Source organism: Trypanosoma theileri (assembly GCF_002087225.1).
Source record: "Trypanosoma theileri isolate Edinburgh chromosome Unknown TM35_Tth_36_V1, whole genome shotgun sequence".
Lineage (NCBI taxonomy): Eukaryota > Euglenozoa > Kinetoplastea > Trypanosomatida > Trypanosomatidae > Trypanosoma > Trypanosoma theileri.
Window position 1 is genome coordinate 291,109 of NW_021639878.1, and position 14,541 is coordinate 305,649.

At 43.0% G+C, this 14,541-nt stretch overlaps 6 protein-coding genes across 6 annotated transcripts; all 6 read left to right on the forward strand.

Moving 5' to 3' along the window:
- Positions 1 to 357: 357 nt before the first annotated feature.
- On the forward strand, positions 358 to 2,106 carry TM35_000362040 (uncharacterized protein; the record flags this gene model as incomplete). Its single annotated transcript, XM_029029389.1, has 1 exon — positions 358 to 2,106. One exon carries the CDS (start codon positions 358 to 360, stop codon positions 2,104 to 2,106), a length of 1,749 nt encoding a protein of 582 aa, XP_028879410.1.
- Positions 2,107 to 2,403: 297 nt separating this feature from the next.
- On the forward strand, positions 2,404 to 3,057 carry TM35_000362050 (micrococcal nuclease; the record flags this gene model as incomplete). Its single annotated transcript, XM_029029390.1, has 1 exon — positions 2,404 to 3,057. One exon carries the CDS (start codon positions 2,404 to 2,406, stop codon positions 3,055 to 3,057), a length of 654 nt encoding a protein of 217 aa, XP_028879411.1.
- An 866-nt stretch (positions 3,058 to 3,923) lies between these two features.
- On the forward strand, positions 3,924 to 6,236 carry TM35_000362060 (surface protease GP63; the record flags this gene model as incomplete). The annotated part of the gene is made up of 1 exon (XM_029029391.1): positions 3,924 to 6,236. One exon carries the CDS (start codon positions 3,924 to 3,926, stop codon positions 6,234 to 6,236), a length of 2,313 nt encoding a protein of 770 aa, XP_028879412.1.
- A 1,164-nt stretch (positions 6,237 to 7,400) lies between these two features.
- Positions 7,401 to 9,857, forward strand: TM35_000362070 (putative surface protease GP63, putative,metallopeptidase; the record flags this gene model as incomplete). The annotated part of the gene is made up of 1 exon (XM_029029392.1): positions 7,401 to 9,857. The coding sequence occupies one exon, from the start codon at positions 7,401 to 7,403 to the stop codon at positions 9,855 to 9,857; it is 2,457 nt and encodes an 818-aa protein (XP_028879413.1).
- A 474-nt stretch (positions 9,858 to 10,331) lies between these two features.
- TM35_000362080 (uncharacterized protein) lies at positions 10,332 to 10,994 on the forward strand (the record flags this gene model as incomplete). The annotated part of the gene is made up of 1 exon (XM_029029393.1): positions 10,332 to 10,994. The coding sequence occupies one exon, from the start codon at positions 10,332 to 10,334 to the stop codon at positions 10,992 to 10,994; it is 663 nt and encodes a 220-aa protein (XP_028879414.1).
- Positions 10,995 to 11,008: 14 nt separating this feature from the next.
- On the forward strand, positions 11,009 to 13,429 carry TM35_000362090 (surface protease GP63; the record flags this gene model as incomplete). The annotated part of the gene is made up of 1 exon (XM_029029394.1): positions 11,009 to 13,429. The coding sequence occupies one exon, from the start codon at positions 11,009 to 11,011 to the stop codon at positions 13,427 to 13,429; it is 2,421 nt and encodes an 806-aa protein (XP_028879415.1).
- Positions 13,430 to 14,541: the final 1,112 nt, after the last annotated feature.

Below are 14,541 nucleotides of genomic sequence, written 5' to 3' on the forward strand. Positions count from 1 at the left end.
GAACTTGATCATTCTGTTATCTATCAAAACGATTCTTCTGATATATTACTGACATCCCTTTCTTCAAAGGGTGTGTACATATGAATAAATATATATTATGGTTGTTTTGTTCCCATGGCTCATTTTTCTTCTTTAGATGTCCCTATTCATTGCTTTTTTTATATTTTTTCTTTTTTTCCTTTGTAGCTTCTTATTTATTAGAAGCAGTTTTACCCCCAACTCACCTCCTGCTTACTCAAACGTACAGCAAGGGTAAAAAAATAGATATCGTTACTTTGTTGTGTTGTGTTTGTTTTATTTTATTTTACCCACTGTGGGGAGTGGGAACAGAGAATATATAAATAGTTGATCAACTCAATGGATTTTATGCACAGTGGACGCAACTGGAGATTTGATAATGATGGGATGCGTGCCAGTCCAAGTATTCGTCGTAGTAGTGGTGGTGGTATTGGTCTTGTGAGATCTGAGCATGGCGCTTTTGTTCATGACGGTGTTTCTAAAAACATTGAAAATATAGAGAAGAATTACACTTCTAAGAATGTCATTGCGAGTAGTGAGATTAGCAGTGAAAGTCGTCCATCCGCACTAACTCAATGGACAGAGTGGAGTCAGCAGTCTTCTTTTAGTTGTAATAGAGATCCATCTACTCTTTCTTCTGAGAGAACTTCGACGGCTGTTGAACGTGAGTTATTACGCACAAAAGAAGTTTTGATGCAGTATAAGTCGTATGTGGAGAAGCGTTTGATGCGATATATTAAAGAATTAGAGGATGACCGTACACAAAGAGATAAATTATGTGATCGTCTCAAACGTGATAATGTACTCCTTTTAGAAGAATTAAATCGCTTTCGCTCTGGAACTGCGGCTGCACAACGTACGAAGTATCAGAATTCTACATTTCAAACATTCCCTACTCGTGAGGAGTCGCTCCTTCAAGAATTACAGAAGGAACAGGCAAGACGAGCACAACTGGAAGCCGTGCACGCCGATACGGTTGCAAGACTACAACAACAAGTGGATCAATTCAAGCAAGATCGGCATTCTGGTGTGGATGCACACACAATTCAGAATCTCCGCGATGTATTAACACAACGCGATGATGAGATTCGACAATTGCGAAAGTTATACAGTCTTCCATCATCAGAGCCAACTGGATCTGCACAACCATCAACTGTGGGAGTAACAGGGATAGAAGGAGAAAGTGTTGCTTTAGAGGTTCAACAAATGGCAACAGATGCTATTGAATTTATCTCGGCTATGAATGATGCCGCCAGTACCATCACGAACAACAATAACAACAACACAAATACTCCTTTTGCTGCGATAACTCATACTACTAATTCGGATTCACATACTAATGTGGCTACCATTGAAAGTAATACTTATTTTGCTGATGTAGGACATATGTGGGAAGATCTCTCTCGTCTCTCCACTTCTCCACTGGATAATGCATGCAATACACCATACCGATCCTCACATCTTCTCTCTATGGCGAGATCACTACGATGTACTCTGGAGGAGGAACATAATCAAATAGCACTCTTTGTGCGAAAGATACTCCGAGAAAATGAAGATCTAAACGTGCAGTTAACACGTGAACGACATGAACGGGAAATGGAGCGACAAACTGCCACATATCGTCTGAATGAAGTGGAGGAAGAATCAGCGGCATTAATACAACAGCTTCGACAACAATTACACTTCACCACACAGCAGCGAGGTTCCTCCTGGTTGGGCCGTAATAGTCAAAGTCTACAACGTGAACAAGATAAAACTGCATGGATGATGTTCTCAGACGATACACAAAGATGTGATATAGGTACACAGACTCTTCTCTCTGTGGAGCTTTCACAACTGATGCAAATGAATAAAGGTCAGCAGTTAGTTTCTACCAGTATAAGTAATGAACAATTTATGAACCAATTATCGCAAGTATTGTCTGAAATGGAAATTCTTGAACGTGATAACGCTGAAAAAAGTATACTTTTGGCACAGTTGCAACAACAACGTGAACGATTTTTGGCAGGTGTGGATACCGAATTAGCTCATAGTTTACCCACAAGAGCATCCCTTACATCTAATTTTGGTCAGTATCTACTGAGGTGATATACACCTTTCTTTTACCCTTTTTTTTTGTTTTGTAAAGTTTTGACTCTGTTTTTTTTTTTTTTTTTCTTTTTATTCATTTTATCGTATGTTAATCTTTTCCATTATGGAAAAAGAAAAGAAAACAAGAAAAAAAAAAGAGGCAAATAAATAAATAGAGTCATTTCTCTATTTCATGTATGTCTCTTGATGGAATGGAAGAAGTTTTTTCAGCTGTTTAATGTTTTTTTCCCATCTCTGTTTTCTTTTCCTTTTCTGTGTTTCTGTAAATGGGAACTATTTTCCTGTGAAAGAAAAATGGGCTGTTCCTCCAGTTCTCCGGATACTCATCACAAGGAGGGATCCCAACGGGATTTCCAATTCTCATATCATCCGCAACCACCAAAAGGTTTATTGTTGGAGAAACACACAGTAGATCATGTCTACGATGGCGATACACTAACAATAGAGAATCGTATCTCTGTTCGTTTTTGGGGTATTGACGCCCCGGAGATTAGCGAGAATGAACCGTATGCAAAAGAGAGTCGTGATTACTGCCGCAAACTCTGTCCACGTGGAGGAACTGTACTGTTGGGGTTTTCAGAAAAAAATGAACGACATGATAAATATGGACGAACATTGGCTTACGTGTATGTTTCCCATCCCAGCAAGAGTGGATATATTTGTGTGAATATGGCCCTTGTGGAGATGGGATTGGCACGTTTATATAAATTAAGACGTGTAAAAGATGAAAACACGAATGCCATGCGTGATGCTCAAAAGAAGGCTCGACGTGAAAAGCGCAAAATTTGGAAAAAAGTAAATGAGGACAATATTGTTGTTATCACGCGTAATGGTGAGGCCTTTCATCGTGTTGGTGCATCTTGTGTAGTCAACGCATCGAAAGTAACGGTGGGGGAAGCATTGGATCAGTTATACGCACCGTGTCGCACCTGTAAACCTCTCGCGTGAGAAGAAGACAAAAGGGATATACATATATAGGAGGAATATATATATATTTATATTAAAGAGAAATTTTAAATTCTCTGTTTTCTATTGATAGACTGAAAAATCGGAGAAAAGAGTTTGTCCATGTCTTTTTAAAAGTATTATTTCTTTATTGCTCTGTTTCTTTCTTTTTTTTTTTATTATTTTTATGCATTGGGACAGTGAGGATTTCTAGTTATTTTTAGTCCATACTGTTTTTTTTTTCTTTTTTTCTTTTCTACTTTTATTGGGATTAATATAATGGAGTGATGTGGCGTGGAGGGTCTACAGCAGTTCTGGATGTTTCGTACTCCGCCCTCACCATTCTCTGTTATTCATTTCCTTTTATTATTATTCTTGTTGTTGTTTATGTTGTGGCCTGTGATCTTGCCCACTGGTTGGTGCAGTGGAGATTCTCTCTCTCTCTCTCTCTCTTTCCCTTTTTCTCTGCTTAGTTTCTTTCTCTGTAAGGTTCCCTTAGTGTATGCTGTTACTGATGACACTCCATCGCTGTATCCTAACAAAACGCCTGATCCCATTGATGTTGCACTCTGTGCGTTTCTGACACAACCCCCTCCCACCGCCTGTGCCCGTGCAGTGGGGCTGATGCGGCCCCGCCACGTGTTCATTGTGCGTATCCACAGTCTGCTTGACAGTGGCTCTCTGTTACTTTCATGTGTCTCTCTTTTCCTTTTTTCTATGGGTGGGGTCATGGTTTCCCATTTCCTCCTTATTTTTCCTTCTATGCTTGACAATCCTGCATTTGATTTTCTGTTGCCAATATTTCTTTTTCTTCTCTTCTGCTTGCAGACACACAAATACACAAACCTTTCAAGATTACACGTGAAGGAATGCGGCGTCTCTTCTTGTTTGCTCCGTTGCTCCTTCTGTACTGCACCCTTGTCACTCTTGCTGTGACAGAGCAGCACCGCTGCATGTTTCACAAAGTGTCAACAGAACTTGGAACTACTTACGACGTAAGTAAACATGAGACTCTTCGCACATTGAATTCCACGTCAACTGCTGGAACGTTGCAAACTACGAGAACTAATCCTCCAAACAGAGAAGAACTTCCGAGCGGTTGGGAGTCGATTCGCATCAAACTCGTCTCTGATCGTTTGAAAAAAGGTGAACATCACTGTTCTGGAAAAGGTGATTCGAAGACGATTAAAACCGTGTTAAAGAAGGATTTTACTTGCACAGATCATGATGCTTTGACGCCAGAGAAGGAGGAAATTCTTGTTAAAAAGATTCTTCCTGAGGCAATTAAATTGCACGAGGAACGTCTTTTTGTTAAACGATTGAGTGGTCCTATTATCGTGCCGCAGTTCTCCAATAAAAATGGTCTTTGCTTCAAGTTTATACCAGAAGAGCAGAAAACCAGGAATTTTTCCGGTGCTGACATGGTGCTGTTTGCTGCCGCAGAACCGACTCCTGAGGGAACATTCGCATGGGCGGCAACATGTGCGACATTAGGTCGTAATGGTCGTCCAGTTGTTGGGATCATCAATTACGGTCCACGGTATATTGTGGCCACACCACAGCGTGTCCGCGTTGCTGCTCATGAGATTGCCCATGCACTTGGTTTCAATTTCGAGCTGATGAAGATGGATAGGTTGGTGGGTAAAGCTGATTCTTTGCGCGATAAAGAAGATGTTTTTGTTGTTTCTACAGAAAACACACGGAGAGAAGCCATGGAACATTATAAATGTAATTCTGCGGAGGGTATGGAACTACAAGGTGTGACCATTGTACAAGTAGGACAACGTGCAAAAGCAGCAGCCATCCTCGCCCAGGTTGCAAGTGTACAAGAGGAATATGAGCTGGGAGAATCACACAGTAATGTTATGGATGATCCTTTGACAGGGGAGGAGTCTGTTGGCAGTGTTGTGCAAGAGAGACGTGGAGAAGAAGGTTCCAGTGCTGCCAAGTTTACAGAGAATGTACATCATTCATCAAATGTGTGGTTGAAAAGCCGTTCATTATACGGACAAACCGCAATGATGGCATCTGAACCTTCAAGCGAATGCACGCCTGGCGAAGATGGGGAGGTTGCAGGTGGTAAACAGTGTATTGTTGAGGCACCAGTGTTTATTTCAAACCACAAAGGTAAGATGACACGTTCTCACTGGAGTCGTCGTATTGCAAAGGACGAGTTAATGGTTGATCTCGTCGGTGCTGGGTACTACACCGCAATTACAATGGGAGCTTTCGCTGATCTGGGCTACTATAAAGTTAATTGGACAATGGCAGAACAGATGAGTTGGGGCAATAACTCTGGGTGTGGATTGCTGGAGGATAAATGTGTGGAGGGAGGCAGTACTAAATTCCCTGATATGTTCTGCACAACCAAGAGCGGTGATATCCCTGAGTCACTACAGTGCACATCTGACCGCCAGTCGATGGGGAGGTGCAGCAGCATTGGGGCTAACCCCGTTAAGAATGATCTTCCGGTGGGATTCCGATACTTTTCTGACAGCAAAACGGTTGGTTCAGAAGAATCTGAAGAAATGGATTACTGTCCGTTTGTTAAGGCATTACCGCAAAAGAGCTGCATCAGTGTTGAGAAGAGTAATAACATGCCTGGAAGTAAGATTGGTATGAACTCCCGTTGTGTGGAGGGTAAGGAACTAAAGACTAAAGATGATGCAGCAGTTGGTGCCGTGTGTGTGGAGGTGTCTTGCAAGTTCAACAAGGTAATTGTGCGGTACAGTGGAAACGATAAGTGGTACAGTTGTCCTGAAGGAACAAATCTAACTGTGAATGGAAGTGTACTGCAGGGTAAAATCGTGTGCCCCAAATACGCTGATGTGTGCAATACAATCAACAAAACCCTGGATGAATCACAAGGTCCAGCAACAGACCCAGACCCTGTTAAAGCAATCCAAACAAGTCAACCAGAAGTCACTGAGGCCACTGGAACCGCAAGACCAAGTGAAAGTGATGGTAACCAGGAAGTTACTGCACCGGTGGTACAAAATGAGGCAAGTACTGCCACGGAATCAAACCGCAGCGAAACCAAGGAAGAAAGCAATACCTCATCTGTGAGTGGGCAGAATAATAATATTGTTGCGGGAAAAGGCATTGATGGTTCTTTTAAAGCTTCTGTTTTCGCGAGTGTTATGTTTGTTTTCTTGACACTCTCTGTGATAATGGCTCCATGAGCTCTATCTCTTATATACATTTGTGTGGAACGCGATAATTCTTTTTTTTTTTGTGTTTCTACACATCACTTTAATTTCTTTGGGCTTTAATTAAATTGCTTTATTGAGTTATATATGATCCCTCGTCTGTTTTTGATCAATGTCATTGTGATGTATTACTTGATAACAATGACTGCATGAACAGACGTTAGTGAATCATATGAAATTTGTTTTCTTTTTTTCGTGTGTGTATGTTAACGGGAGAAACAAGGGGGTTTAAAGCATTGCTTTTTCTTCTTTTTATGAGTGTTCTTCTTGGGTGGAATACACACTGGTAAATGATCTTTTTCTTTTTGCAACACGTGCCGGGCTGAACCCTAAAGACTTACTGTTGAGGCTTTGAAACCACGGGGAGCAGCTGCTGGAGTGCGTGAGTTTTCTTTTTCTTTTTTTTTTTTCTACTTTTATTGGGATTAATATAATGGAGTGATGTGGCGTGGAGGGTCTACAGCAGTTCTGGGTGTTTCGTACTCCGCCCTCACCATTCTCTGTTATTCATTTCCTTTTATTATTATTCTTGTTGTTGGTTATGTTGTGGCCTGTGATCTTGCCCACTTGTTGGTGCAGTGGAATACTCTCTCTCTCTCTCTCTCTCTCTTTCCCTTTTTCTCTGCTTAGTTTCTTTCTCTGTAAGGTACCCTTAGTGTATGCTGTTACTGATGACACTCCATCGCTGTATCCTAACAAAACGCCTGATCCCATTGATGTTGCACTCTGTGCGTTTCTGACACAACTCCCTCCCACCGCCTGTGCCCGTGCAGTGGGGCTGATGCGGCCCCCCACGTGTTCATTGTGCGTATCCACAGTCTGCTTGACAGTGGCTCTCTGTTACTTTCATGTGTCTCTTTTTCTTTTTCTTTTTTTTTTATGGGCGAGGTTATGGTTTCCCATTTCCTCCTTATTTTTCCTTCTATGCTTGTTTGACAACCCTGCATTTGATTTTCTGTTACCAATATTTCTTTTTCTTCTCTTCTGCATACAGACACACAAATACACAAACCCTTCAAGATTACACGTGAAGGAATGCGGCGTCTCTTCTTGTTTGCTTCGTTGCTCCTTCTGTACTGCACCCTTGTCACTCTTGCTGTGACAGAGCACCACCGCTGCATACACGACAGAGTGGCCATGTTAGTTGGTGCTGAATTTAATGGTGATGTTCGTGGTTCAATTGGACACAGGGGCCTGAAGCGTCCCAGGCATTCCGGATCGTCGCAAACTGTGAAAATCAGAGAAGATCCTTCTGAGGGATGGAAACCGATTCGCATTAAACTTGTCTCTGATCATTTGAAAAAGGGTGAACATCACTGTTCAGATAAATTGCCTTCGATTAAAACCTTATTGAATGATGATTTTAAATGTACAACTGATGATATCTTGACAGAAGAGAAAAGGAAAATTCTTGTTGAAGAGATTCTCCCTGAGGCAGTTAAACTGCACAAAGAACGCCTTTTTGTTAAACCATTGAAGGGTCCTATTGTCGTGCCGGAGTTCACCAATAAAGATGGTCTTTGCTCCAAGTTTATACCGGAAGCTCATAAAACCAATGGTGTTGACGGTGCTGATATGGTGCTGTTCGTTGCAGCTACACCGACCACTGAGGAAACATTCGTGTGGGCGGCAACATGTGCGAAATTGGATTCTGATGGGCGTCCAGTTGTTGGAATCATTAATTACGGTCCACGGTATATTGTGGCTACACCACAGCGTGTCCGCGTTGCTGCTCATGAGATTGCCCATGCACTTGGATTCAATCTCCCTGAGATGGAAAGGAAAGAGTTGGTGGGTAAAGGGTTTACGTTACGTAATAAGTCAAACGTTGCGCTCGTTACCTCTGACAACACACGGAGAGAGGCCATAGATCATTATAACTGTGATACTGCAGAGGGTATGGAACTACGAGGTGTGCCAAATCCGTTTTTACGGCCTCCAACAAATGGCGGTAGTACGCATGGAGGACGAACAAATGCAGGTAGACAACAACCACCACATCGACTACGACCACACTCTGGAGCTAATGCGAACGGAATAACTGGTGGTACAATGCATGGAAGACTACCAAATCCATCATTAGTTAGACAACAACGACAGCCACGATCTCCTTCTGGTGCAGCACGACCACTACGACCAGAAGGACCAGCGGTGCTCGCTCTGACTGCAAGTGTACAAGAGGAATATGAAGTGGGAGAATTACACAGTAATGCTATGGATGGTCGTTTTGCAGGGGAGGAGTCTGTTGGCAGTGTTGTGGAAGAGAGACGTGAAGAAGAGGGTTCCAGTGATGCCAAGTTTACACAGAATGTACATCATTCATCAAATGACATCTCGAAAAGACGTTCACTACACGTTCAAGCTGCAATGATGGCATCTGAAAACAAATGCGCAAAGGGCAGACGAGTGGAGAATGCGGCGGGTGCTACAGAGTGTATTGTTGAGGCAGTACGACCTCCTCCAAGCGGTGAAAAAATAATTACACTGTCACACTGGAGTCGACGCAACGCCAAGGACGAGTTGATGGTTGGTCTCGTCGGTGCTGGTTACTACACCGCACTCACATTGGGCGCTTTCGCTGATCTGGGCTACTACAAAGTTGATTGGACAATGGCAGAACAGATGAGTTGGGGCAATAACGCTGGGTGTGAATTCTTGAATAATAAGTGCGTTAACAGCGGGGAAACTGATTTCTCTAACATGTTCTGCACAACCAAATCCACTGACAGTTCTGATTCACCTGCAGGACTACAGTGCACATCTGACCGCCAGTCGCTGGGGAGGTGCAGCAGCATTGGAGCTATCCCCGTTAAGAATGATCTTCCGGTGGGATTCCGATACTTTTCTGACAGCAAAACGGTTGGTTCAGAAGCACGTGAACAAATGGATTTCTGCCCGTTTATCACAGCAAACCAAGGTTACAGTTGCGTCACTGGTGAGGAGAAAAATAAAATGCCTGGAAGTGTAATTGCTAACAACTCACGTTGTGTGGAGGGTAAGGATCTAAAGACTAAAAATGATGCAGCAGTTGGTGCCGTGTGTGTGGAGGTGTCTTGCAAGTTCAACAAGGTAAGTGTGCGGTACAGTGGAAACAATGACTGGCACAGTTGTCCTGAAGAAGAAAATCTAACTTTGAATGGGACTGTACTGCAGGGTAAAATTGTGTGCCCCAAATACGCTGATGTGTGCAATACAATCAACAGAACTCTGGATGAATCACAAGGTCCAGCATCAGACCCAGACCCTGTTAAGGCAATCCAAACAAGTCAACCAGAAGTTGAGACAACGACTACACTCTCGGAAGGTACTCAACCCGCTACTGAAGCCACTGAAACCCCCAAACCAAGTGAAAGCGCTGGTACAAGTAACAATGCTGGTAACCAGGGTGTGTCTGTGCCGGTTGTCCAAAATGAGGCAAGTACGACTAAAGAATCAAAACCCAGTGAAACTAAGGAAGAAAACATTACCTCATCTGTGAGTGGGCAGAATAATAAAATTGTTGCGGGAAAAGGCATTGATGGTTCTTTTAAAGCTTCTGCTTTCGCGAGTGTTATGTTTCTTTTCTTGACACTCTCTGTGATAATGTTGCCATGAGCTCTGCCTCTTATATACATTTGTGTGGAACGCGATAATATTTTTTTTTTTTTTTTGTTTCTACACATCACTTTAATTTCTTTGGGCTTTAATTAAATTGCTTTATTGAGTTATATATGATCCCTTCTCTGTTTTTGATCACTGTCATTGTGATGTGCCGTATTACTTGATAACAATTACTGCATGAACAGACGTTGGTGAATCATATGAATTTGTTTTCTTTTTTTTTTGTGTGTATGTTAACGGGAGAAACAAGGGGTTTTAAAGCATTGCTTTTCCTTCTTTTTATGAGTGTTCTTCTTGGGTGGAATACACACTGTTAAATGATCTTTTTCTTCTTGCAACACGTGCCGGGCTGCACCCTTAAAGACTTACTGTTGAGGCTTTGGAACCACGGGGAGCAGCTGCTGGAGTGCGTGGGTTTTCTTTCTTTTTTCTTTTCTTTTCTACTTTTATGGGTAATAATATAATGGAATGATGTGGCGTGGAGTGTCTACAGCAGTTCTGGATGTTTCGTACTCCGCCCTCACCATTCTCTGTTATTCATTTCCTTTTATTATATTTCTTGTTGTTGGTAATGTTGTGGCCTGTGTTCTTGCCCACTGGTTGGTGCAGTGGAATACTCTCTCTCTCTCTCTTTCTCTCTTTCCCTTTTTTTCTCTGCTTAGTTGCTTTCTCTGTAAGGTTCCCTTGGTGTATGCTGTTACTGATGACACTCCATCGCTGTATCCTAACAAAACGCCTGATCCCATTGATGTTGCACTCTGTGCGTTTCTGACACAACCCCCTCCCACCGCCTGTGCCCGTGCAGTGGGGCTGATGCGGCCCCGCCACGTGTTCATTGTGCGTATCCACAGTCTGCTTGACAGTGGCTCTCTGTTACTTTCATATGTCTCTCTCTCCCTCTTTTTCTTTTTCTATGGTCGGGTTATGGTATCCCATTTCCTCCTTATTTTTCCTTCTATGCTTGATAATCCTGCATTTGATTTTCTGTTGCCAATATTTCTTTTTCTTCTCTTCTGCTTACAGACACACAAATACACAAACTCTTCAAGATTACACGTGAAGGAATGCGGCGTCTCTTCTTGTTTGCTTCGTTGCTCCTTCTGTACTGCACCCTTGTCACTCTTGCTGTGACAGAGCACCGCTGCATGTCTGATTTTGTTGCTTTGCGTGTTGGTTCTCCCACTACTCCTCAATTTTACGAGGAGATCATGACCAAAAGGGAAGCTCAAAAAAAAAGATTTTCTTCCAGAGACCGACCACCTTCTGCTGTCAGAGAAGAACCTCAGGAAGAATGGAAAGCGATTCGTATTAAACTTGTCTCTGATCATTTGAAAAAGGGACAATATTGTTCGGGTGGCGTGACACAGATCAATACCACGCTAAAGAACAATATAACTTGCACAGATCATGATGTTTTGACGCCAGAGAAGGAGGAAATTCTTGTTAAGAAGATTCTTCCTGAGGCAATTAAACTGCACGAGGAACGTCTTTTTGTTAAACGATTGAATGGTCCTATTGTCGTGCCAAAGTTCTCTGATGAGAACCTTTGTTCCCAGTTCACTACACCAACATCTGCTGATAAAAGTACTGAAATTTCCGATGCTGACATGGTGCTGTACGTTGCTGCAGAGCCGACGCCTGAGGGAACATTTGCGTGGGCGGCAACATGTGCGACATTAAGTTCTAATGGCCGTCCAGTTATTGGAATCATTAATTACGGTCCACGGTATATTGTGGCTACACCACAGCGTGTCCGCGTTGCTGCTCATGAGATTGCTCATGCACTTGGATTTAATGTCCCTGAGATGGAAAGGATGCAGCTGGTAGGTAGAGTTGACTCTTTGCGTGGTAAGACAAACGTTGCGCTTGTCGCCTCTGACAACACACGGAGAGAAGCAATGAAGCATTACAACTGTGATTCTGCAAAGGGCATGGAACTACAAAACACGCCAAATCCGCAAAAAACAAATGGTAGAGGAGGATCTGGAGGTGAAAGGAAGGTCCAACAGCACACGGCACCTGCAGGTATAACACCATCTCGAGAAGCTGGCTCTTTAAAGCATAGTCTGCGACTAGAGCAAGATGCTCGTGGAGTACTATCACGACCGCCACTACCACGACAACAACTACTGCCAAGAAGAGAACGACTACAACAACGACAAGGGCACCTACAAGCGCCGCGCGTTCTGACTGCAAGCGTACAAGAGGAATATCAGCTGGGAGTATCCCACAGTAATGTTATGGATGGTCGTTTGACAGGGAAGGAGTCTGTTGGCAGTGATGTGCAAGAGAGACGTGGAGAAGAGGGTTCCAGTGCTGCCAAGTATACAGAGAATGTACATCATTCATCAAATGTCTTGTCGAAAAGACGTTCACTATACCTTCAAGCTACAGTTGCAGAATCTACAAACACGTGCGACAAGGGCAAACCAGTGGAGACTGCGACGGGTAAACAGTGTATTGTTGAGACAATGCAAGTTCCTCCAAACGGAGATAAAACCATTACACGGTCCCACTGGAGTCGTCGTATTGCAAAGGATGAATTGATGGTTGGTCTCGTCGGTGCTGGTTACTACACTGCAATTACAATGGGAGCTTTCGCTGATCTGGGCTACTACAAAGTTAATTGGACAATGGCAGAGCAGATGAGTTGGGGCAATAACTCTAAGTGTGAATTCTTGAATGATACGTGCATGAAGAACGGGGAAACGGACTTCCCCAACATGTTCTGCACAGCCAAGAGCGGTGATATCCCTGAGTCACTACAGTGCACATCTGACCGCCAGTCACTGGGGAGGTGCAGCATTCAACCCTATGAGAGGAACATTCCACAGCAGTTCCAATATTTCTCTGAGGAAAAAAAGGTTGGTTCAGCACCATCTGAACAAATGGATTACTGCCCTTTTATTAAGGCATTACCGCAAAAGAGCTGCATCAGTGGGGAGCAGAACCAAATGCCTGGAAGTAAGATTGGTATCAACTCACGTTGTGTGGAGGGTAATGAACTAAGGGCTGACAACAATGCAGCTGTTGGTGCCGTGTGTGTGGAGGTGTCTTGCAAGTTCAACAAGGTAATTGTGCGGTACAGTGGAGATGAAGAATGGCACAGTTGTCATGAAGGAGAAAATCTAACTGTGAAGGGGGATGTGCTGAAAGGTGAAATTGTGTGCCCCAAATACGCTGATGTGTGCAATACAATCAACAAAACTCTGGATGAATCACAAGGTCCACAAAAAGACCCAGACATTGTTGAAGCAATCCAAACAACTCTACCAGAAGGTGAGACAACGTCTGCACTGTCAGATGGTAATCAACCGGCCACTGGAACCCCCAAACCAAGTGAAAATGCTGGTAACGAGGGTGAGACTGCGCCGGTGGTACAAAATGATGCAAGTACGACTAAATCAAAACCAAGCGAAACAAAGGAAGAAAACATTACCTCTTTTTTGAATGGGCAGAATAATAATATTATTGCGGGAAAAGGTACTGATGGTTGTTTTAAAGCTTCTGTTTTCGCGAGTGTTATGTTTGTTTTCTTGACACTCTCTGTGATAATGTCGCCATGAGCTCAGTCTCTTATATACATTTGTGTGGAATGCGATAATGCGATTTCTTTTTGTTTCTACACATCACTTTAATTTCTTTGGGCTTTAATTAAATTGCTTTATTGAGTTATATGTGATCCCTCGTCTGTTTTTGATCAATGTCATTGTGATGTTCCGTATTACTTGATAACAATGACTGCATGAACAGACGTTGGTGAATCATATGAAATTTGTTTTCTTTTTTTTCTGTGTACGTGTGAGCGGGAGAAACAAGGGGTTGTTAAGCATTGCTTTTCCTTCTTTTTATGGGTGTTCTTCTTGGGTGGAATACACATTGGTAAATGATCTTTTTCTTCTTGCAACACGTGCCAGGCTACACCCTTAAAGACTTACTGTTGAGGCTTTGAAACCACGGGGAGCAGCTGCTGGAGTGCGTGGGTTTTTTTCTTTTTTCTTTTCTACTTTTATGGGTAATAATGTAATGGAGCAATGTGGCGTGGAGGGTCTACAGCCGTTTTGGATGTTTCGTACTCCGCCCTCACCATTCTCTGTTATTCATTTCCTTTTATTATTATTATTATTCTTGTTGTTGGTTATGTTGTGGCCTGTGTTCTTGCCCACTGGTTGGTGCAGTGGAATACTCTCTCTCTCTCTCTCTCTCTCTTTTCCCTTTTTCTGCTTGGTTTCTTTCTCTGTAAGGTTCCCTTAGTGTATGCTGTTACTGATGACACTCCATCGCTGTATCCTAACAAAACGCCTGATCCCATTGATGTTGCACTCTGTGCGTTTCTGACACAACCCCCTCCCACCGCCTGTGCCCGTGCAGTGGGGCTGATGCGGCCCCGCCACGTGTTCATTGTGCGTATCCACAGTCTGCTTGACAGTGGCTCTCTGTTACTTTCATATCTCTCTTTTTCCTTTTTTCTATGGGTGGGGTCATGGTTTCCCATTTCCTCCTTGGTTTTCCTTCTATGCTTGTTTGACAATTCTGCATTTGACTTTCTGTTGCCAATATTTCTTTTTCTTCTCTTCTGCTTGCAGACACACAAATACACAAACTCTTCAAGATTACACGTGAAGGAATGCGGCGTCTCTTCTTGTTTGCTCCGTTGCTCCTTCTGTACTGCACCCTT